This window comes from Camelus bactrianus, chromosome 2, assembly GCF_048773025.1.
Source record: "Camelus bactrianus isolate YW-2024 breed Bactrian camel chromosome 2, ASM4877302v1, whole genome shotgun sequence".
In the NCBI taxonomy this organism is placed as follows: Eukaryota; Metazoa; Chordata; class Mammalia; order Artiodactyla; family Camelidae; genus Camelus; species Camelus bactrianus.
This window is the reverse complement of record NC_133540.1, coordinates 110439680-110463398: the sequence shown is the minus strand read 5'-3', so window position 1 is coordinate 110463398 and position 23719 is coordinate 110439680. Positions and strand designations below refer to the sequence as shown.

General features: G+C 38.5%; 1 protein-coding gene across 3 annotated transcripts in view; it reads right to left on the bottom strand.

Moving 5' to 3' along the window:
• ARAP2 (ArfGAP with RhoGAP domain, ankyrin repeat and PH domain 2) overlaps positions 1-23719 on the bottom strand; it is a 149357-nt gene that overhangs the window by 97194 nt on the left and 28444 nt on the right. For all 3 annotated transcript variants that reach the window (XM_010962699.3, XM_010962700.3, XM_045522396.2), the window contains exons 6-8: positions 22515-22584; positions 16334-16454; positions 8492-8670 (exon numbers count right to left, since the gene is read on the bottom strand). In XM_010962699.3, coding sequence (XP_010961001.2) covers positions 8492-8670; positions 16334-16454; positions 22515-22584 — 370 coding nt within the window. The remainder of the gene's footprint in view (positions 1-8491; positions 8671-16333; positions 16455-22514; positions 22585-23719) is intronic.

The window sequence follows — 23719 nt, the reverse complement described above, 5'->3', positions numbered from 1 at the left end:
AAACAGTTCCCAGCCTAGGGGTCAGGAGGTTGGTGGGAGGCTATGGAGGGACAAATCTGGGGAGAAAGACTTCCACCCTTGGCCTTTCCATCTTCCTGGGAAATCACATCTAGAAACACAGAAGCCATTTTAGAACATAAGGATCCTTGAGACGAAAAGCCTGAGGACAAATTCTTGCACTCTAAGGATGCCAGAGTGAGAAAAAAAAAAAAGAAGAATCTTGTTCCATGGTGGTATCAACTCCCCATGAGTGATACCAAGAGATCTTGTTAAAACAAATAACTCCCTATCTATGTAAGTTAGCCTTCAGGTTTTTGTCATTTGATACTAGTGTATTTCTGACTGATAAAATAAGTGGAATAAAACAATGTTATAACAAATTTCCCCCACTTGTAAAGAGTTTCCGGGCACAAATTGCAGAAAAAGTTCACTTAATTTTTTTAAAAATGTGCAAGGTTTTTGTTGAGATGAGGAAATGATCCATATATAAAATAAATCAATTGAATACGATTTTTTTCTGATGAAAGGACAAATGGCTCATTTTGTTAGAAGGAACAAGCCAGAAACTGAGTCAGTGATAGAAAAGATACAGAGACATGCTAAGTGGTGTGAAATACTTAGAAGAATGTGATACACTTTCACTTTGTATCATAAGCCCCACTTAACAAAAAATAGTACTTAGGGTGCTCTATATTCCAATCCACCCCATTTTATTAAGTTTTAGCAGTGGTATAGTGTTAGACTTATAATTATTAAATTAAATTAAATAAATTCTCCATTATCCATACCAATGCTCCTGCTGGATAACGCAACTGTTGGAGAAACTCCGAAAGCATGTCATTGGAAACTCAAATTCTCCCTTAAAAATGAGGAAATAAAGCAGGGGTAGCAAGGTAAGATTTTTTAAAAACAGCTTTCTGATGGCCCAGCTTGATACAAGGGTACCTGGAGAATAAAACAGTTACCCTGCATCTCCTTCAAACAACCCTCCGGGGCGAAGCTTCTGACAAGAGCTGGGTATTGGATTACGCCCGGTTGTTGCTCTCTGATGGGGCCTGGCCTGCAGATGCTGTGTGTTACTCCGGGCGGAGACACATGCTCAGACCATCAGACTAGCAGGGGGGTGGACTGACAACCTTTATGGAAACTTATGACCCTCATCATGGCTCCGGCCCGAATAGATGGTGCTTCACTTCTACAAGAAGGTGTGCAAAATCTACTTAAAAGCTGCAACTTCCGTTAAAAATAAAATAAGTCAGGGTTGGCTCAAGGCCCCAGATTTCTCCCAAGCAAGGCAAGGATGATTTTTCAGCCTGGAAAGAGAAAACTTTAACCCATTCATCAGCTGCTTGCCATGGCCATGTGGTTTTGGGTAATTAGAGTAGCCACTGAACTCACCGGCATAAATGGACTGTAAAATGTACAGCAGAGTAACAAAATAAACGTCAGTGCTCTCGAGAGCTATCAAATATGAAACAACTGCATTTCTGATTGAAAATATTTGTGGTGACAGTACGCCATCTTTCCAGACAGCATTTAGAACAGATGTAGAATACAGCTTAGTCCTAGATGCCCATCAAAGTCACCTGTGTTAATCTCACCCTGCCACCCCGAGACTCCGATTCCATGAATCAGAGGGCAGAGCCTAGGAATTTTCAGTTAAAAACAACTGCAACCCTATGATTCTCATATGTAGCAAATACTGAGAAACACTGAATTAGATAGGAGAACCAGCTGCAGGCTCTAAACAGTATGAGTCTGCAGCGTTTAAATATCGGGATATAAACATTTCCCTCTGCCTTCTGCAGAGCAAAACAAGCACGTAATCAGATTATGCAAGACCCACGTGAAATTATTAGGACTGCTGGCTAAGACTGGCTGGTCAGAACACAGTGACACACCGGGCTGTCAAGAAACTATCTGTCCTAGGTGCCAACCCTTGTGCCAGCGTCCAGAGGCTTTAAAACCACCGTTCTTCCTCAAGCATATACACTGCGTAACTGATTTAATATCTGTGTAGTGCTCTGAAGCTTACAAACAGCCATGATCTCTCATTTGATTCTCAGAACAATTCTTTGAAGAAGGCAGAGCAGATACAGCCATTTTCAAAATGAGAAAATTTGTCCTGGAGAAAACCATGTTTAGTAAGTACGAAGCAAGTGCCCCAAATTATGCTAGGTCCTGGGTCTGCACAGAAGCAGGGCACTCACCTTGGGGAAGCGTACAGTCTAAGTAGGGAATGAGACAGGACTGTAATAAGTGCAACAGAAGGAAAATGCATGGTGTAGGGTAAGCACCGAAACAACCCGGAGACTTGTGTTCATGTGCCACTTTGCGAAGAACGCAAGGGACACTTGACCGGACAGACAACAAAACCCAGACCAGCCTGATCAGGACTACCTCTCTCTCTGGCTTCAGTTCACCTGTCTGCAGAATGAGGGTAACAGTAGTACGGACTGCATCAGTGTGTGTGAATTAAGTTAATACCTAAAATACACTTAGAGGAATGCCTGGGGCAGTAAGCACTGCATCGGCCCCGCAGCTTTTGTTATTACTATTATTTTGTACCTCTTGAACTTGAAGCCAACCGAACGTTATTACCTACTAAAAGGTTAATTACAAGAAAATGCGTGCTTAAAAAATAACCTGCAGGCACATAGACATTTTTAACAACGGAATGGAATGTGAATGTTAGACTTTCAAGAAAATTTAAAATAACCACCTATTAACCACAGTCTGATTGTGAGCATTATTCTCATTTTGAAAAATAGGCACAAGTCAGGGACATGCCCAACTTCAACATTTAAAATGCTATAAACTGGACTGAAAAAACAATGAGCATAGAAATTCAGTGGGTAGAAATATATTATAGAAAGCATAAAGCTAAAAACAGATTCTGGAGTAAACTATATTTTACAGTTGGTCTGCTGTCACACAGGGTGGGCTCTCAAAGAGCATCAATGGCCACGCGTGGCAGAACAGACTTGATCCTGCAAAGGTGGTAATGAAGACGTGGGCACTGGGAGTCAGAACTAGGCGGGAATCTTGGCTGACCCGTTTACTGGCTGTATGACTACTGACAAGTTCCTTAATTCATCTGGACCTCACTGATGAAACGGCAGAAATATAACACTGCTATAAAAACTAAACAAACAAATACAAGTTGAGGGAGGGTCTAATACATTCAGACAATCCTCTCATTTGAGGGTTCCAAATACAGAATTTGTCTTCAATGAGGATATTTTCATTTTATTTACAGTGACTGAAAGTAGTCACACCAATGATTCCATACTCAACATTCAGATTGGAATTAATGGCAAATATTTACCAAGACACTGAAATGGGTTATTTGTACGAATTTGGAGCAACAGAGCCTGGCAAAAGCCACAGTTTAGAACTAGAAAGTGAAGGAACAAAATCAAAGTTTGATTCCTAAGAAGAAAAATTAAAGAAGGGTTTGTTAACCACAAATTTGCTGCAATCTCAAACCTATTTTTGGAAATACCAGATGCCAGGTTTCCATTCCAGGATTTTAAGAACTTGGTGCTTAGACATTTGTGGAAAACAGATGTGGCATTGTATGACATTGGCACCAGATTTCCGGGGCAACACCAGATGCAGAGTTTGGCCAGATACAGAACCCAGAGAATCTGAGGCCACCACCTACATCCTGCTGCTTCTTTCTGCACCACACAACCCAGAGCTCTATGAGGTCTATTTACATTCTATTAGAGTCTCATTCCCATGCCAGACACCAGGGAACATTATGCTGGGGGAATGAGTCTCTTGTTGTACGCTGATTTGAGAAATGTTTAATCAAGTGAATGCAGTTAAAACCTCAATGCCTCAATTATCATTAAATGGATACACAAACCTACCAAGCAAGACATCTGGTTGTAATGAATTCCCTAATATTAACATGATATTCAAAAACTCATCAGGAAAAGATGTGAGACGGGCTGTCAGGACAATATAACAAATGGAAACCAAAGTCAATTATCTTAAATTTGCCTCGTATCTCTTTGCAGAAAGTCCATTCCAGTAGCAATACTGTATATATAAAACACTGCATATACTTTGGTGTGTGTTCATATTTTATAACCTCCAATAAAATTTTTAAAATACTAGCTTATACCATAGCCACATCATTTTGAGAAAAATAAATGTATAAAATCATTATTTTTCTAGAATACAGAAAGTCTATAAGCTTTGAACTGATTTAAAAAGTTATTTCTATAAACAAAATTTCTATGTGACAAAAATTAACAGAAAAATGAAAAATAAGTGACAGCTTAGAAAACCAGCTGTAGAAAATATGACATGAAGATTAACATCTATATTACGTGAAAAGCTTAAAGAAATTGTCAGAAATGACAATAAAATCCCAGTAAATAAATACGAAAAAAATGAAGATAGACTCCATAAAGAGAAAGCAGTATTAAAAGAATTTTTATTCATATATAAACTCTCTACTCATGAAAACAGCTATAAATGACCATTAATTCAACAATTTCATTCTAGAAATGTTTACTGAGTGTCAGCTACTTTCCTCGAACTCCGAATGGCAGAGCAGTGAATAAAGTAAATCACCACAGCCTTAATTTGGGAATATAAAAATTATAATGCTTTTAAGGTTAAAATGAAACTGATGTCTATTCATGTACCTAACAGAACTTTCAATGTAAACAATTCTTTAGAAATGGGTTACAAGAACTCTTGTCCAAAAAGATCATCAAAATGAAAGCGAAGGCTACAAACAGAAGGCTATCAGAAATCTCTCTCATTTATTTATCACTGTGTGTTACCCCCAATGGAAGGTAAGATCTTAAAGAACAGTAACCCTTTGCGTTACCACTGTGCCCCAAATGCCTAGAGCAGTGCTCACGAATGAAGAGATGCCCAACAAACACTTATAACATGGATAAATAAAAGTGAATCTTTGAACTGAGCAACTAACAAAACGAAAAGTCCATGTTAATTGCATAGAGCGTGGAGTTGGCAGTGAACTCTGGAGGGAATGTGCAGACTGGCGTTCTCCTGGCTAACATCATGCCACTTCCCTTAAGAAATAAAGAAGTTATTGGCTTTGTTATGACAGTCTATTCTAATACCTATTTTAATTTAAAGAAATGTATAGGCTCTTGACTCAGAAGAGGTAGATCCAGAAAACGTGAAAGAATCACTGAAAATATATCTGTACGCATGTTTGACATGGAATCTTAAGGATACCTATTGGAAGCAGAGGAAAAGCTCTAGGAAAGATTAATAATAATCCACAAAATTAGAGTAAATTTCCAGACATAGGCACAGAGTTAAAGGAACTTATGGGAAATAACGATGGTTTCAAATTGTTTTTCAAACACTTTCTTTTATGCTGACTTTGCAGACAGAGTTTTAATTTCTCCAATAGATCATACTCTGGTAATAAAAGTCTGTATTAAGAAAAAAGAATTAAACAGTTTTCATATAATTTATAAGCTGAAAAATTAAAGTTTTATACAAAAATTGAGCTTATAGCCAAAAAATAAAAATAAAAACAAATCAGTAGCTATAGTTTAGAACCAACACTATCCACTGTCTACTCTCTCTGGAGTGACTTCCAAAATAAATTAGTATTTAACTATATATAAATAGAAGCAAAAAAAAAAAAGAAAATAGTTTATATGTCGAGGGGGATTGTAGGTCAATTTTATTTTTCATTCTATGTATACTGTAAGTTATATAGGCAATAACATTGCTGTTTTAAATATTTTTTAATTAAAGTTTGATGCATGGACTTAAATTAGGTCCAATACAAATTAAGATATAGAGATTCAAATCTAACACTTCTGTCAGTTAAAAAAAACATAAGATTACTCCATGTATTGTGTATATAAAATTTTTAGAAGTTACATCTAACTATTTTACTATCTTTGAGTGCTTTTCCTAAAACACTAGCTTAAAGCCCTCTGCATTCAGGAGAAGGGACTCACTGTGCTTGTTACCCAAGTTCTCCACACAATCTGGTCAGGCACGTGAGAATGAGCAACCTTGCTCTGGAAAGAAAGACGTACACCAGGATGTAAAAACAGATGAAACTGGAATGGTATGTCAGGGCCTACGTATAAAGGGTCTTCCTTAATTTACCCACCCAGTCTTAGGCCAACTAGTTCCTTAAGGTTTGACTCAAGACCAAGTCCCTTAAGACCTGGCTCCATATACTATGATTCAATTTTTTTTTTTTAAAGACCGCATATACAAACAATAGAATGCACTTTTTAAGAATATATACAGGAGTGCTAATGCATTAAAAAAAACTTGAAATATATATTTATCAAAAATAGGCTGACCTCTCAAAAGGGGTCCAGCATGAATGCTTTAATTTTTAAGGAGGTGATACTCATTCCTTGTATATGGAAGTGTTTCAAATTCCCAGACTTCATTAGATGCCCTGTTTTGCCCTTCTCAGTAACTTCTGCACAAGTCTAATAAAGCACTGAGCTCACCAGGCAGCATAAATGCTGGTGCTGCCTGACTTTTCCTCCTGGAAGGTAAAACTTGCATCCTCCTCTGCAAGCACATCATTTTTAGAAGGTCTGACATGGGATACAGTGTTTACTGAAGGCACACTCCAGCCTCCTAGGAAACTAAGTTATTCAAGGGAAGATTTCTTAGGCTATTTCTAAAAGGTCACAAGTCAGAAATTTTCTTTTCAACATAGACTTTAAAAAGACAGTTTGCTGTAGCAGCTAAGAAGCTAGGCTTAAGCTTATAAAGTTCTGGTTTTAAAGTAAACTCTGCATGATGAACTATAATCCTTAAACAAGTTACTTAATCCTCATTCTCCCCGTCTATGAAACATGGATGAGAATATCTTCCTCTTACATTTGTGGGAAAGATTAAAAGGGAATGTTTATAAATTCATCAGCACAGTACCTGGTACTCAACAAACGGTAGTCATTACTATGCTTTTTATGCTCAATTATTAATATTAAAGCAAGAATTTCATGTAACTTTTTGCTAGCCAGAACGTATAAATAAAACTTTAAAAATTTCTACTTCACTTTTAGGGAATAACATAAACTCAGACAATCCAGCTAATGTAAGCAATGAACCTAATAATTTGAAGTTCATCAGGTCTGCCTAAGTAAAAAATGAATACCTCAATTAATCTGGCAGAGTAACTTCCATTCTGATACATGCAAATTATGCATTTTTAACCTTATTCCAATTAAAAGAAAGTTTTAATCACCTTGCTTCAGAGACTGAAAATGTTCATATTCAGCTCAGACACATGATTAAGCTGTAAATCACTACTCTTCCTGAGGAAGATGCTAACTATCCAAGTTATTAATATGCCAACAGTGCTCAATGACGTCTCCCATAGTTAATTGGCCAAGAAATCTTATCCCCAAAATGTAATGAGTAAGTTCACACTGAAGTTCACTGGATGCCTTGGATAAAGATCTACAGTTAATTTTTTGGAAACTCCTGTTTGTTTCGAGTTGCTATCTCTATTTTTTGTTATGAAAACAGCCGGCATTTCCATTTCACCTTATCGTAATCCATTATAATTTAAAAACAAATGAGTTCATCTTAGATCAGATGTCCAAAACACACTGCTTAATTCCACAAATAATGACTAAGCATCTAATGTATTCTAGGCTGACAGATTAAGCAAGAATTCATTCCTAAAAGGGGATAAGAAAATAATTTTCTTATACATATTAAAAGCCAGATACGGTAGAGAAAAAGAAGCCTACAGAATCACATGAAGTTACAGGATTTGTTAAAAACTTTAACGTCAGTCTCCTCAAACCATTTAAATTCTCTACTGAATCCTCTGATGTCAACCGAATTCAACGTCCCAACAAGTCCTTCTTATTTATATATGTGATATGTGCATGTATGCATGTGCATATGTGCGTATGTGTGTACACCAATCATTTGCCTCTAGTAAATGATCTCCTTTGCAGTCAACATACCTGCTCAAAAACAAAAACAAAAAACAAAACACCCAAAAAACCAAAATCAAATAAAAAAAACAGGACCCCCCACCTCGCCCCAAACCCAGTAAACTCAAGAAATGGGACTTGTGCCTACTCTAGTTTCATCACAAAAGCAAAAGAAATGCAACAGGTGCAGAACTAGACCTATTTCATCAACAGCTTAACAGTTAATTGGTTCTTAATTATGCTCTCGTGTAGTTTTGCAACGTTCCTTCATCTAAAGGATACTTTTCAAAACTTAATTTCCATTGATTCTATTTCCTTAGTTCCTTAAAGAAGGTGATGTCCAGTCTCCAATTTGATGTAGATTACCTACCTGCTGCAGGTGGAACGGAGCCAATGCAACAAAGCAACTCTGTCGCATTTGGAGTATACAAGGCAAAAGCCAGACTCCATGAGTGAAAACATTAACAAGCCTAACAAACAAAGCACAGCTGCTCATGTAGTTTGTAAGGTTTGTAATACAAGGAACCACAATCTGCAATTAGTCCAGCATAGATCACCTGTTCGTTTTTGCAAAGCCACACGCTGTTTCCACTTAATACAGTAAAAATTTTAGCTTTATAGCCTCTCAGTTCAAGATATCCACATTTCTCAGGCGCAGCAACTGCTGGAGACTGGGAGGAAAGGGACTGTAATTTCAGGGCATTTAACAGTAGGCTGATCCAGTCATTTCTCTCCTCTGAAAATAAAGACAAGAGAAGGCACAGAGATCCATAGTTAGTAAGTTATAAAGACACAGCCATGTGGAAAGAGATCAACTTTCTTTGCAACAGATAATTTATAGATTCTTTCCCAGAACCACAACCTAAATGCTACTGTCAGCAGGGCTAATGGCCTAGTTCTGTTAGGGAAAAGAACTCACTCTTACTAGTCCTCCCTCAGTATCCACAGGAGACTGGTTCCAGGGCTGTCGTGGATGCCAGAATCTCCAGATGCTCAAGTCCCTTACAGTCAGCCCTCTGCACCCCCAGATTCACCAACCATGGGTTCTACCCACCATGGGTTAAAAATACCCTTGTGTGCAGAACCAGAAGGTATGTACTGGTTACAGGACTCCGTTGTCCTGCAACCAGTACCACTGGCTTCACCTGAGAGCTGAGCAGAAACATACAATCCCAGGCCCCGCTCCAGACCTAACGAATCAGAATCTTCTCCAGATGATGCGTATCCATGTTAACATCTAAGCAGCATTCTTTTACATTATTCATGACACTGGATTGTCTCTCTTAATATATGAGAGTAATATGGCTACGGAACAGCTAACAGATCGTACCCAGCAATGCAGTTACTAAAATACCCAGAAAAGCTTACTTTCTACAGGTACTTGGAACCTACTCAAGGAGGTGCTTGCCGTGCGAGTCACTCACCCGTCACTGACAGCAGCATCTCATCTATTAAATTAAAACTCAGTTCTCTCACTCCTTCCACAAAAACTAAGTGACCTTCAACTATATACAACACACCGTGTTACGGGCCTTGGAATTCGATCTAGTCCCCAGAGAGCAATCAAAGCTGTAAGTCAAGTTAGATGTGAACACATAAGGGAACACAGAATACTATAAATGTCATATAAATGGTGTCCAATAATATATGAGTCAATTCAGTGGAGGTAAGTGGTTTGCTGAAGGTCATATAGCAAGTTAGTATTAAAATTAGGGGAAACAAATGTTTTAACTCTCGGCACTTTGAGGGAAAAAAAGGACGTCTGTGCTAGGTCTTGACAATGAGGAGCAATTTCAAAGACAAAACTGGAGTCTGGGGGAAGGAGGTATAAAACAGTGTCTAAGCAGGGGAAACACAAGAACAAAAGCAGAGACAGCCAACGTCTGCTCAGGGACGAATTTATAGATGAATATATTTATAATTTTGAACTCATAGAGAAATAGTGGGAAAATACAGCTATAGAACCTACAGGGCCCTAGTAAGGAGTCTGGTCGTTATTATGGAGGCCGAGGAGAAGCATCTGACAATTCTGAGCAAGAAAAGGGCATGATTAGGATGATGACAGACCAAACCGGAAGCTTAGGGGTCAGCACAAAGGCAACAGAGACTTAAAGTACAATGAAAATGGAAAGAAAAGAACCTCCGAGGGGTTAAGACATTCAGCAGAGTAAAATAGCTGAGGTTTTAAATATGTTTGACCGCTGTTCTCAAAAAAAAAAAAAAAAATTACTCAGAAGAAAAGGTAGCTTGGAATCATGAACTGACCACAGAAGGTAGGAGGGTCTCTATTTTAGTTACAGAACCACCTTGGGTTTTCGGTGCCCTGGTGCGAGCATCTAGGCAGACTGGTAGCAGTATGTGAATGAAGGTCGTCTACACAAGACTCTTGATAGTGGATAAACGTTTAACGTAAAAGGAGAAGACGCGGTGCCTGCTGGAGGTATAACCAATTCTAGGAGGCTTGAAGATGGGCCAGAAAAAAGAAAAATGGAGACACAGTTATCAAGGTAAAAACCAATAAAACAGACTGAATTCCAGGGAGGAGAATTTTTTGAGAAGGAGAGAGTAAGCAGGCCTCAAGCTTGGGAAACTGGCCAGTATCTCAGATCCTTCTAAGACAGGTCTGCTCAGAGGTCATGTCATTGTGGACGGACATAAGTCTCCAGACTAGACTTGCTTACATTCAAAGATGGATCCAGAGTTATGTTATAGTACAAGTCTTAATTTTTAAATTATCTTCACTCTTGTTCACCTTCAAAACTACTAAAATCAGTTAGTTGTGTCTTTAACGACCACAAGTATTCACTAAAAACTCATTCAACAACATTTGATGGCAGGTATTACGTGATCCCCAAATAACAGTGCTTGTTCCTCTATATCAGAACGAAATATTTCTCCAACTTCCCCAGCATCATTATGAGCTAAAAGGTGAAATATTCAGGTAAATAAGCCAATGTCGATGCACAGCAGCAACCCTACATTTCGCATCTGCATAGACAGACTGCGCTGTGGTAACTCATTACTTTCAGTAACAGCAACAGACCTTCCACTTCACTTGATGATTGCTTGTGATCATTAAATACACACACGATATTCCTGCCAAGGAAATGGTACACGATGTTTTTTGTTTGTTTGCTTATGTTAATCCACATAAATCACTGACTTTGAAAAGTAGGTCATAATTTAATGAACTGGGCCAAAGTGATTGTGGTTTCCAGACTACTATTAGCGTAGGTATCCCAGTTTCCCAGGAAATAATTTGAAACTGGCAATTGCATTAACTGTTGGACTCAGGTGTATAATGGCTGCATCTCAACAAATGGTTCCCTTATCGCCTAAAAGAATTGTCTAGCTCCTGAGGGCCTCATTTACTAATAGGAAGTAAACAGTCATGCAGAAGAACAGGACTGTACAGTAACACTCAGTTTATATTTAATTACCCAAGCCAGAGGAGATAAACAGTGATACAGACAATTCAAACACAATAAAAGAGATTACAAGTGTCATTGGTATTTGGCTGTGCCAAGTGCGCACATTGGCCACAGGGAACATACTTTGGTAAGTCACAATATTCCAAAGCAAATAGTGACTTTCCCCTGGGCAAAGGCAAAGCCAGATACTAGGCTGGCTTCTGCCTGCTCTTCATGCCAAGGTACTTTTATTCCTTCCAATAACAAATATTTATTGAGCACCTGTCTTGATCTAAGCACTGTTCCTTCGGAGAATGTGCTCTGACCTAGATATGCCTTTGCTCAGAGTAGAGCTTTCCAGGTTGGAAAAAGAAAAAAGGGAAGAGGGGAAACAAAATCGCCACTTTCTTGTGATTATGCTAGAATGTAAATAAAAGACAGCAGCCTTACCCTCAGCCTCAGCTTAGCTCTTGAGGTTTTCAGGAATGCCAACTTACAGTGCGCAAATCAAAACAGCTGTTAAAAAATCATTGACAGGAAAGACTCACTATGCTCTGGACCACAGGATTTAACAGGAGGCATTTTCATTAGCAACAGAGGATTGACTATATGAGGGATTACTACACGAGGGCCGTGTAAAACATTAGTAAACGATTCTAACAAAGTTTGGATAGACTCTTACTTTTGATGTAATATAATCGAACTAAAGATCTCTCAGTGTAGTGTAACCCACGATCAATATTACAGAAGGCATTACTACACACCAGGGTTGTTCTTGAAATTGATAATGACTCATTGATACAAATGTCTACTGAGGGCCCACTAGGTTCTAAGCCCTGTCCTGAATACCAGGAATGAAGCAGTGAACAAGACAGATCATGGCCTTCCTCTCTGGAAGTTCACACTCTTGTGAAAGGAGGAAGGCAATAAAATGTAGTTCTATGTTACATGGTGACAAATGCAAGGGAATAAATTAAAGCACAAGATGAGGGGCACAGGAAGCGCTATTCTATGTAGCGTAATACAAGTAGCCTCAGAAAGAAGGCAATGGTTAAGCAACAGCTTAGAAGAGGAAGTGATGTAGCAAGTCAGAAGGGTGGCTGAAGGAAGAGCGCTCCAGGACGCAGAAAGCAGCAGGCGTTGAGGCCAAGGCAGCAGCAGGTTTGGCACGTTCACGGGACCAGAGCCTGCGGTGCAGCGAGGAGGGAGAGCACAGAAGGAAACAGGACAGAGAGACCAGGGCCAGATGATGCAGGGGCTTCTGGAGATCACAAGTACTTTACTCAGCGAGATGGAAAGACTACAGGACATCGGAAACGGACAGACGGGATCTGACTTCCTTGCTGAACGAGTGCTCTGATAACTCTACTCAAAATATGACCACAGTCGATCCAGGGAGGTTATGGCAATCATCCAGGTAGACGAAGCGGTGGCCTGTGCCAGAGGGAAAGTGGTGGAGACACTGAGAATTGGTCAGAATCTAGACAAATTTCCAAAGTTACACTGGTAAGATCTGTTGTTGTGCTAGATGCGAGCGAGAGAAGATTTAACGATGGCTGCACAGTTTGCAGCCTATTTTATCATAGGAGTCACTCAAAGTACACAGCAGAGAACTTTTAACTCTCATTGCTCTCCCTCCAGACATCAAATGTCCCATGCTCTGCTTTTAGAAACAAGGAAGATTTCTAAACAGGTAAGTCTATTCACCCAAAACAACTAAGGGAAATTTATATGTTTCTTATCCCAAATCCCTAAGTGTTTTTCACACACACACACACACACACACAAAAGCTTTGCAGTTTCTGAGCTGCCACTGGAGGGCTGTACAATGTTGCACAGAAACAGATTTGAAAGGGTGACACACCTGCCTGTCTCCCGGGGGCTGCAGCCAGCTGATGGACATGAACACAGGGCCTGCAGCCGAGGGCTGGGACTGAAAATGGTCCTGGAAAGGGAATGACCACTTAGACTTCTTAAGCCTTCTTCTAACTATGAGAACTGCCCACTCAAAATATCACCTGTTTTTTGTACATATCTGCCTGTGTGACCACAGGTGCTAAGGGAACATGGGTCATTAGCTCTTATGACCCTCTGAGCAATTCCAGCGGGTCTGCTTGAGGACAAAAGGAATCAGACTAAGTTTTCTTTTGGAGGAGGAGAATTTGAAAGATGTTATCATTTCCATATAATTAACTTTCAACTAAGAAAATAACAGTATTTCACTGGGAAACCCAGAGGAATTGAAGCCTTAGAGAATTTGTGGGGAAAAGATGCCAGATTGCCATCCTCTCTAAGCAATGCCAGCGGGCGAAGCGGCAGTTTAGAAAGAGTGATGCTGGTTTCTGGGAGACCAAGGACAGCTGCGTATATAGGTCATTCAAAACCTTTCACCAAAAGTGAAGAATTCATCTCTGTTGAGATGTCAATCTATTGTCCTTTCTGTTCTAAACTTTGATTTTGCTTCTTAATTAAACTGAAGCAAAGTTTAATTTGGCTTAAGTTCATTAAATCAAAATTTTTATAAGCAAATGTGGTTGATTTCTCAGTTCCCACCAAATAAAAAATAATCAACCATTTGTATATATGGAAGGAGGAAAAAAATACACTGAAAACATATTTAGTATCCTGTTAAAGACTCCATACTAAATACATAGACACATATGCTACTTACTTTCATATACATATACACACGCACACACACACACACACACACACCTCTACACTCATCTTTAAAGATGTGAGTTGTTACTATGTAAAAATGACTTTCAATGAAAATAGCATATTCAGTAATTCCATGTGGATAAACTTCAGTTTTCACTGAAGCAGTATTTCTAAGGTTTCAAAAATTAAAGACGTAAGACTTTATTTAACAAACAATAATTCAAACCAAGGTTCATGAAATTCTTATACTCAGTTTACATCATAAAGATGAACTACACACCACAAAAGGACTTACTGGTCAATTGTAAACATTGTAACTTTTAAACATGTGTGGGTTGATACATTTTATTTAAATAAAACGTGTCTGTTTAATTTTTCACTGTTACAAGTAAATATGGCTAAACAGATTTTCACACAAGTTGGAAGCTTTATTTAGTACGTCTATATTAAAATGAAGACTATGTGGCATATGTGAAATTCAGTAGGAGGAGCCAAGAGGAAGAGCTAACACCTCAAAGAAACAAGCAATCACCTCAATCACCTCGGGGCAGTGGAGGCCAAAGCATTAGGAAGACCATCCCGATAGCCAGGGTTTTAGGCAATGCCATGTGTTTTAAGAAGTACAGGAAGAGAGAATTTGTGATTTCAGATACACTATGGGTAACTTTCTGAATTTCAGGCAATCATTCACAATACATATTTCTATATAAAATACTCTAAGACAGGGGTTGGCAAACTTTTTCTGCAAAGGGCTAGACAGTAAATATCCTAGGCTTCCCGGCCATACAGTCTGCGCTGCCAGGACTCAAGGCTGCCCTGATGCACACAAACAGCCCTGAGGCAAAATGTAAATGAATGAGAGAGGCTGGGGTGAACAAGACCGCATTTACAAAAACAAGCAGTGGGCCAGGTTTAGGTTACAGGCCACACTTTGCCAACCCCAACTCTAGGCTATAGCTCTCGACATTTTTTTTTAACAGCAAGTGAAGTAAGAAACACGTTTTACGTTACACCAGGGTGGTATATACATAGGTATGTTTCACACTATGTTACTTACACTTACTGTAAGCAATGCACTTTGATATTTCTTACTCTACTTCATGTTTGTTTTTTGCTTTGGGGGATTTTGTGGGGGACCATCAGAAACCACTAAATTGATCTGACTAATGGCTAGTGAGTGACTCCTAGTCTGGAAAAAAGCTGCTCCAGTGGGTACAGCAGCTGGAATGTATCCATTTACTGATTATCCCAAGCAATAATGGAAGCTTGTCAGTGATACGTAAGATTTATTAGATGCTTTCTATGTGGCATGATGCATTGGTATAAGTTCTAGGAACCGAGCAGTTTAAAAAAAACAAATATTGCCCCATAACAGCTAATACGATCATCATTTATAAAAGGTAAATACTTACATGTGTAAAACAGAGTAACTGTAATACCTACATGCCTCATAAGACTATTGTGAAAATGAACCATTTAGCGGATATCAAGTATTCAGTAGTTTTTTTCATATCACCGTTATTTAAATAATTAACTACCAAGAAGTACTTTTAAAAATCAAGTTTCGTTATAATCGATACTAAAATAAAAGTAGGCTTTAAAATAGGGTAAAACTCTAGTTCTTTACTAAATGAAGATGGCCTTACCTACATTACTTAGAAGTAGTGAGGTTTATCGTTCTGATATGTTGATAGTCGATCACAGTTATAACTTTTAACTCCTCTGCCTCCCTTCCCTGCCCACCCCCAAAATATCAGAGAAAATTTAAAGGTTTAGGCTCCATCCATAAACCACATGCCATCTTTAGATCAATATTCACCATCTAGTGACCCACAGCAGATGACACAGGTGAAAAATTTCAAGAAACATAAATGATGCTCCAAAGTCAATACTAGAATGATTATTATGCCTGTGTTTTCAGTTAAAACCTGTCATACATAAGCTTTGATAAAACCAATCTTTTCATTGTTAGAAAAATCATTTCTCCACGTTAAACTTTTTGCACCATCAAAATAACAGCTAAAGGTGAGCTCCATAAGAGCAGAGATGTTTGTCTACTTTTTTTCACTGCTACATGCTCCCAATTTAGAGGCATCCTTGGCATGTAGTAGATTCTCACTAAATACTTGTTGCATGAGAGAATACTGAACAATGACTTGTCAAGTGGATTGTTTTAATATTAGGGCATTCAAAAAATTATCATAAAATGTTTAAAAAATAACATATTTAAAGACTGCCTGACATTTCTAGCTTAACTGGTTTATTAAATCTTCCGACGTGTCAAAAATTAGTGTCTGTATTTTCATAGGGATAAAGAAATAATCTTACCTTCTTTTTCTACTCTAAAAACAAAAGTTCTTTGTGTTGTAACAACTTCAAATTTGTTGTCGCCTTGAACTCGTACTGTAGATATAGCAGAAAGGGGAATTATTCCTTTTGAATACTTCTCCTGCATTGGTTAGAGAAAAAGATAACAGAAGACATTAAAATAAAATCCCCTTTATCAAAAACAGAATGGCACAGTATTTACAAGTGCTTTCTCTTTCCTCATTTCAGTCTAAATTTTATAAATCACATGCCAATAGCATATATCCTCAAATACACTTAATATGCCAGAAAGGAAAATATTAAGTGCCCCTTTTAAGTGGGATATCATTTCAATTTTCTCTTCATCTGGCATTAAGAGGTAATGAATCACATAAGAAAAATTATACTAGACTAGCAATCCATGGTTCCAAAAAACAGCAGTGTGTTCTTTTAAACAATCTGGTCCAAGTGATTTTACGGTGTTTGCAGGCATCTGCTGGCCATAACAGGTACTGTAACTAATCCATTTCAAAAGCACAGCTATACACTGTGAACAAGAATATTATCTCAGAAACCAGACTGCTGGATTATATCAATTAACCACATTACCCAACGCTCTGATGATAAAGATCTTAATCTCACTGCATTACTTTATGTTTTATACTCCAATGGTGAAAGAGTGAAAAAATGTGGATTCAGCTGTTTGCAATTGGCATATACATGTTAACAATTTTGCTCAAGAAAGTCATTCTGAAGACTCTTGATAACTTTCTCAGTCTTCATTTTCCTGGACCCTCCTAAACCATTTGGCACAACAATCACCCAACAATTTCAACTATTTACCAAGAGTGTAATATTTACTGGGCCCTGTGCTGAAAGGAAAATTCAGAGTATTTATACATTCAAGTTGCCTCAAAATGAAAAACCAATGAATCTAGGGAGAGAAAAGTTTAAAACTGAGGACAAACCATGGGAAATAAGAGTACAAAGATGAGGATTGTCAATTCTGCTTACAAGAGGTCAGAGGTTATTTTCACAGAAATCATGACATTTGAGCCTGACCTGAAGAAACCTTAAGTTTAACCAAATAGATAAGTGAAGGAGTGGAGGGGCTCCTGGCTGGCAAGATTGAATAATAAAAGTATAAAGTAAAGAAAGAAGAGGATTTGTAGTGTAGAGTCAAAAGAGCTAAGTCTGAAAACACACATCAAAGCCACATTATGGAAGGCCTTGAGTGTCAAAAAACGTTTGGATACAACTTCATGGGGTTTCTTCCAAGATTCCCTTCCATAGCATCATCCATGGAGCCATCACTTTTAAGCAGGTCCCAAGAATTTGAAACAACTGGTTAGGAGAAGAACGTACTAAATCATCCCATGCAGAGCACAAATGCCAAGTCCATATTCCTCCCGGCAGCAAACTCCAGCCCTACATAGCAAACAGGTACAAGTCAGTCACTCTGAGCAACATGGCGGTCTCCTGGGAGCTTTCTCCTCTGCTAGTTGAAGAGATACACTGTACCATCATGGTACTCCCTCTTAGTTATTTGACAGTTTCTTCTCCTCCACTGCTCTGCTCCAATCTCTCATCCCTGACTTTATGAGTCCATCAAAATCCTATTCACTCTTTAATGCCACCTTAAATAACAACCCAGTGAAGGCTTTCTTTTGTCCTCTCAAGCAGCCAAAATCATGCGAGAATCTTCGGGGAGAAGAGGGGGCAACTTCATAGACAAAGAAGACAGACGTCAAAGAATAAGTACTTACAAAATAACTTTTTCTTCTCCTTATTTTCCATTTTTTTGGCTTTATCTTCTCTAAGAAAATCTCTTCTTACTATTACAACTACCAACTTTGTGTGCAGAGTCCTAAAATCTGTCCCTTTCGTCCTTCTCTGTCCATTTCTATAAACTCCACTTCCATATTTTGAATCATCAAGAGTGCATATAACTGTCCCATAAGCACCTCAAACTTTAAAACTGAATTATCTCCTGAAAACACACCTTCCCTCTCTATCCGCCCTTTAAACTCACTCTTCCAGTCAATCAGCCTCAAGCAGGAGAGACGTCTACTGGTGCTGATCTTTCTCACCCACACAACGTGGGACTCTCCTCCCGTCCACAACGTCAACTTGCTTCCCGCTACTTCCTGGCTCTTTAGGCACATCTTCTTGAGGTTCCCTGAACATATCATGGTTCTTCTCAATCCAGTGACTCTGCATTCTCTGTCTGTTCTGCAAGGACCAGTTTTTTGTACCCATCTTCACATACTTACTGGCTCTCCGTCTTTCATATTTCAGCATATATTGCTCCTGAAAAAAGCCCTTCTGACTAGTCTCTTCTCTCGGGCTCCTCATCCTCACCTGGGCAGATAACCCTCATTTGAGCTAACAGTAACCTGTACTTTTCCTCTATCGAAATTACTAACTCTAATTGAAATGGTGATTTTTTTTTTATATTTACCGTGTAATTATTGGATTACAATCTTTCCCAATTGACTGTGTGACCTACATGTATTTTCTTCATCAGCTTTCACAGAATCAGTATTGTATGCATATTTTCTGAATGAATGAATCCTATGTCCAATCAATCACAATTACACAAACTCTGACAGCTCATTTTCAGTATTTTTCTAAATTTACTTTTTAACACTTCCGCTGGCCTGTGCAGCCCACACCCTAACAAATTAATGTCTGATTTATCGCACACGCTCCTGATTTACCTCCCTGCTTTCAGCTTGTTTTCCTTCTAACCTTTCCTGCATATTATCATTCAAATGTCATAGCTAGAGTTAATAAAGGCAAGATTTGTGGAGGAGGAGAAAAAGATGGGTTTTGAAGTTTGCACAGGGTTTTCATGGATGGCAATGGCTAATGAGATTAAGATGGAAGAGCAAAACCAAAGAAGTGAAAACACGAGAAAAGACACACTCAAGGTTTCCACGGTGTGTACCCAGACACAGTTGAAAAAGGTCACTGCAAAGAAATACACGACACGATTGGCTTAAAAAGAAAACCCAATAAATGCAGGTGAGTTACAAGGCGATGCTGAGCAATGCTTGACACAAAGGGTGCTAGGAATTTTCAGGAGGGAGAGGTCTTCTCCCCACAGTTGGGCACCCAAGGGACGGGAGGGGCACAGCGCCCTTGGGGACCACAAAAGGGCCTCTCTGGCTGTAAATGTGCAGTGGTTGACACCAGAAGGTGAAAGGTCCAGAACAGCCAAAAACGTTTCTTTACACTTTACCCCCAAGATGATCCATTCTCAATTGTAGTTTGCCTACGAATTAGAGGAGCTTATAAAAATACATCTCTAGTGAGATAATCAACTATTTGTGGAATGAAGTGTTACCACTAACCCATTTTTCAGCAGAGAAAAATCAAACAGTGCTGTAGGGAAAGAGAGGGGAATTTTTAAAATGAGATTTTCCTTCCTTTAGCTCTCTTCAAAGAGATTAAAAAAAAATTCCTTAAAAAATTACAACTCACCTGAATGCCTACAATAATGGTGTTTGAAAAGTAAGTACTTACGGAAGAGTAACAGAAAAATAAATAAATACCCCAGAAGTGATCAAAACGTACTTAAAGGGGCGAGATATGATGTCACCTTAACCTCAGGAAGTTGCAGTTTCTCTAACGGCTCATTTATAATCTATTTTGAGATTCCAAGACAAATATCGACATTTTTAACATCGTAGAGTTGATTTTACATTTCTCTTCTAACACACAGTAAAGACAATACAGGGAAAAGAAGTAAAAAACCTAAATGACACCAGGCTCAAAATGGCTGCGTTCTTCAGAGTGTAAAATTTTCCTTACAGGAAGAAATTTTGAGCCCCTAACACACAGATATCTAGGTCAAGTTTGTCACTTATCTACCACTTGCAGACAATGAAGCGACCACGGGGCAACGTTGCCCACAGCTGAGTGAGAATGGGGGTGAGTTAGATTTCTTGGCGGGTGACAAGATATCAAGGCTGGTGGGAGGATGCCGTTTTCAGCAATACAATGACAAGGCCTTGCTGAGACATCAAAAAGTAACACTGAAGAAAGCAGAAGAAAACGAGGGAAACAGGCAACCCTGCAAACTACTTCCCGAGAGCCCGACCACATGTTCCTCAAGTGCACATTTACACACGGAAAGACCTGACTACTCACTGCACGTGACCAGGAAAACTGCACATCCAGCTGAGACGGCAGCTACGGCCACACCCACGCCTTCTGTTCCCTGGTCTTGAAATGCCACCTTCCCAGTCCACTAATCCATCCCTTTTGCCAGAAGAGTCACAACAGAAGCCATGTTTCCTTTCAGGAAATACTCATCCCAGTGTTTTTGTTCTTTTGCCAACACAAAACCAATCACGGAATAGTAAAGGAATAAAATGCCACAGGAAATCTGATTTTTAAAAAAAAATGTTTCATGTCAACCTAAAGGATTTGTAATAATTCATTTTAAGATAAACTTTTATCTCAGTTTCCAACCAAGGCTGCATCATTTTTACTGTATTACTGTGGATAGGCATTCATCAACTCACTACAATTTAGATGAGCTTTTTAAAGGACAGAGTGAGTCCAGTTGGGCAGAGATACTAGAAATGTGGATAATGACACCAATAGCAATAGAGCCTGATGGCATGGAAGCCTGTCTCCCTTCTGAATAGTTCTCCTCCTCATTTCAATCAAACCAGAGGCGGGCACAGGTGCTGAAGAAAACCAGAGGTCAGATTGCATCTGATAGAGATTATCTTGTACCCACCCTAGGCGTAGAAACTGCCTCAACATTGAAATGAGCAAGCAAACTAAAGACAGTAGCTGAGGCAGAAAACCAGCTTTTAAAAATGTTCATCCTATTGTCTTGCAAATGTCAAAGGTGAGTTTTTAAACCTATTTGATGCTTTACCAGGACCACTGCAAAGTGAAATCAAACAATTAACACTTTCGTAAGCTTTTTATTATTCTTAGTGCTGTGGCATGTAGTGTGTAGTACTGTCTGTCTAAAAGAATATACTCTTCTTCCTTGTAGCACTAAAGAATCGATATATGAAAGGAAGTCTAAATCTCTATTCAAGCCACAATTATCACCAATATTAGGTAATGGAAACCTCTACATAATGAGAAGATAATGTTAGATTATAAACCAAATGTAAGAGAACATGATTAAATGAGTATATTGAACGAATGTATATGGTTAAGACTATAAAGTTATCTGATTTTAACTAACAAAAACTAGGCTAAATTTACCAGCTCCAACTTTTTAGTTAAGGAAATTTTCAAGCACATGGAAGTTGAAAGATGAGTACAATGAACACTCCCATCCTCTACCTCAATTTGACTCACACCCTCTAACTCAACTGCTCGCATAGTCAGTTTTTGTTTTATCTAATTATGCATGTGTGCAAATATATGTATGTAAACACAATATATATATAGATAGGGAACATCTGAAAGACATTTGCAGATATAATGGCATTTCACTCCTAAATATTTCAGTATACATCTCCTAAGAATAAAGACATTTTCATACCTAATGAGAAGGATGTGATCAAAACAGTATCACATCAAGAACTCAGCTGCCTAAAGAATGTATTATAACCCCTTGCAATCCAGATATTCCATGAGCTCTAACTCCAGACACAAGCTTCTCAGCCTCCTCTCCCACTTGTCTCCTCCATACGCTCTGCCGTCCAATCAGACAATCGGGGCCTCTCACTGTTTTCTCTCTACCAAGTGCTGTTCTTTCTAAGTTTCTCTAGGTACAAACATTCCTCTTTCTTTAAAATCCATGACCACTGAAATCTGTCCAAGAAGTGCTCCTGGGTTTTTCCACAGCCCGTCCAAAGTACAAAATAACTTCCCCTCACTTCACCATTTCTCATTTATGGTGTCATCCTGTGAACATGTTTTAGTGCCGTCTAGGATAAAGGCAGTTTCTCGTTTAGGTGTCTGTCCCTCATGGCAATTTCCTGCAGTTGGTCAGAGATATTCCACAAATAATTTTTAGATATACAAATTTTTTTAAAAATCCCAATTTTAATCTGTCAGGGAGAAGTTAAACTATGGAAAGAGTTAGGTGTTTTATCCTATGCAAATTCTTTTCACACTGATAGTCCAACTCCTGTTCTTAAAGACCAAGCCACGTGCTTAGTTTACTGATGTTCACTTAGCAAGCCCAGGGCAATCTTTGGAAAGTGTGAAATGTACTTACCTTATCGTTATTGTAATAAGAAATGCTAAGGCCGTCAAATTTCACCCATCTTTTCTGAAACATGCGTTTTCTGTAAAATATATGAAATCGTCATTTTATATTTAATAACCATAAACTTGGATTTTAGATACATTTGTAATATAACTGTTGAGTATGTTCCCATTTGCTGTTAAAAAGCAAAGAAAACAACAGGCGTGAAAATGTACACTTTTGACAACAGTACATAGGAAAGAAAAAATACATACAATGACAATTTTTAATCAGGTGACCTAGGTATTTTTTTTTAATGTAGCTGCTAATGGTGTCATCACCCACATTTATAAGGCTGAGTGGAAAACAAAGTGTGGTCAGAAACACAATCATTCACCCATATCCCTTAAAGGGGCTAATCCCTTAATGAAGATAACATGAAGTTTTACCCTATATTAAGCTTATAACATTTTATCCTATTTTTTTCTTAATTTTTTGCTTTGGAGCATGAATAATATTTTGCTAACATAACAAACAAACAGCTTTGTCAATCGGATTTACATAGTTATATATTTTAATTCTGATCAAATAAGCTGAAAAAGCTGTCTAAATCTAGAGAATCATTTGCAATCATCCAAAACTCACTGAAACATTAACAATTTGGAACAAAGATCCACATGAAAGGCCAATGCAGTTTAAAATGGTTACTGACATGAAAAACAAAACACGACAGTATCCCATGTTCCTTATTTAGTCATAAAGGAGAAGAAAACATGTTCTGACTCTGTAAGGGAAAGGTGAAAAACCACTTCCCCTTGGGCTTGTTTTTATTTAGTTTCAGTCCCCTTCCCTGAAGTCAGACAATCCTAACGGTTTGGAATATCTTATTCTCTACATGACTCTCAGTGTGAACGGACACCATCTAGACACGCTCAGCCTTGAACACAGATAATATGCGAAAACTAACTTCTGGTCTGAAAAAACAGTCATTTCTAAACCAACAGGTAAATGACCATGTCTGCCTTTTCCTTTTGCACAGTTTCCTAACATGGTTAAGATAAGAAAATGGTAGAACTTTCTGTGGTTTTCAGATTTAAAGATAGAAAAAGCACTTCAGGAAGTGTGGAGAACCGGTCTTCCAGGCTGTTTCCTGAGCGCCACACACCTATGACTCCAGTGAAACACCATGAGCCTCCCAAACCGATCATCAGCCAAGTGATTCTGCTTAAGATAAA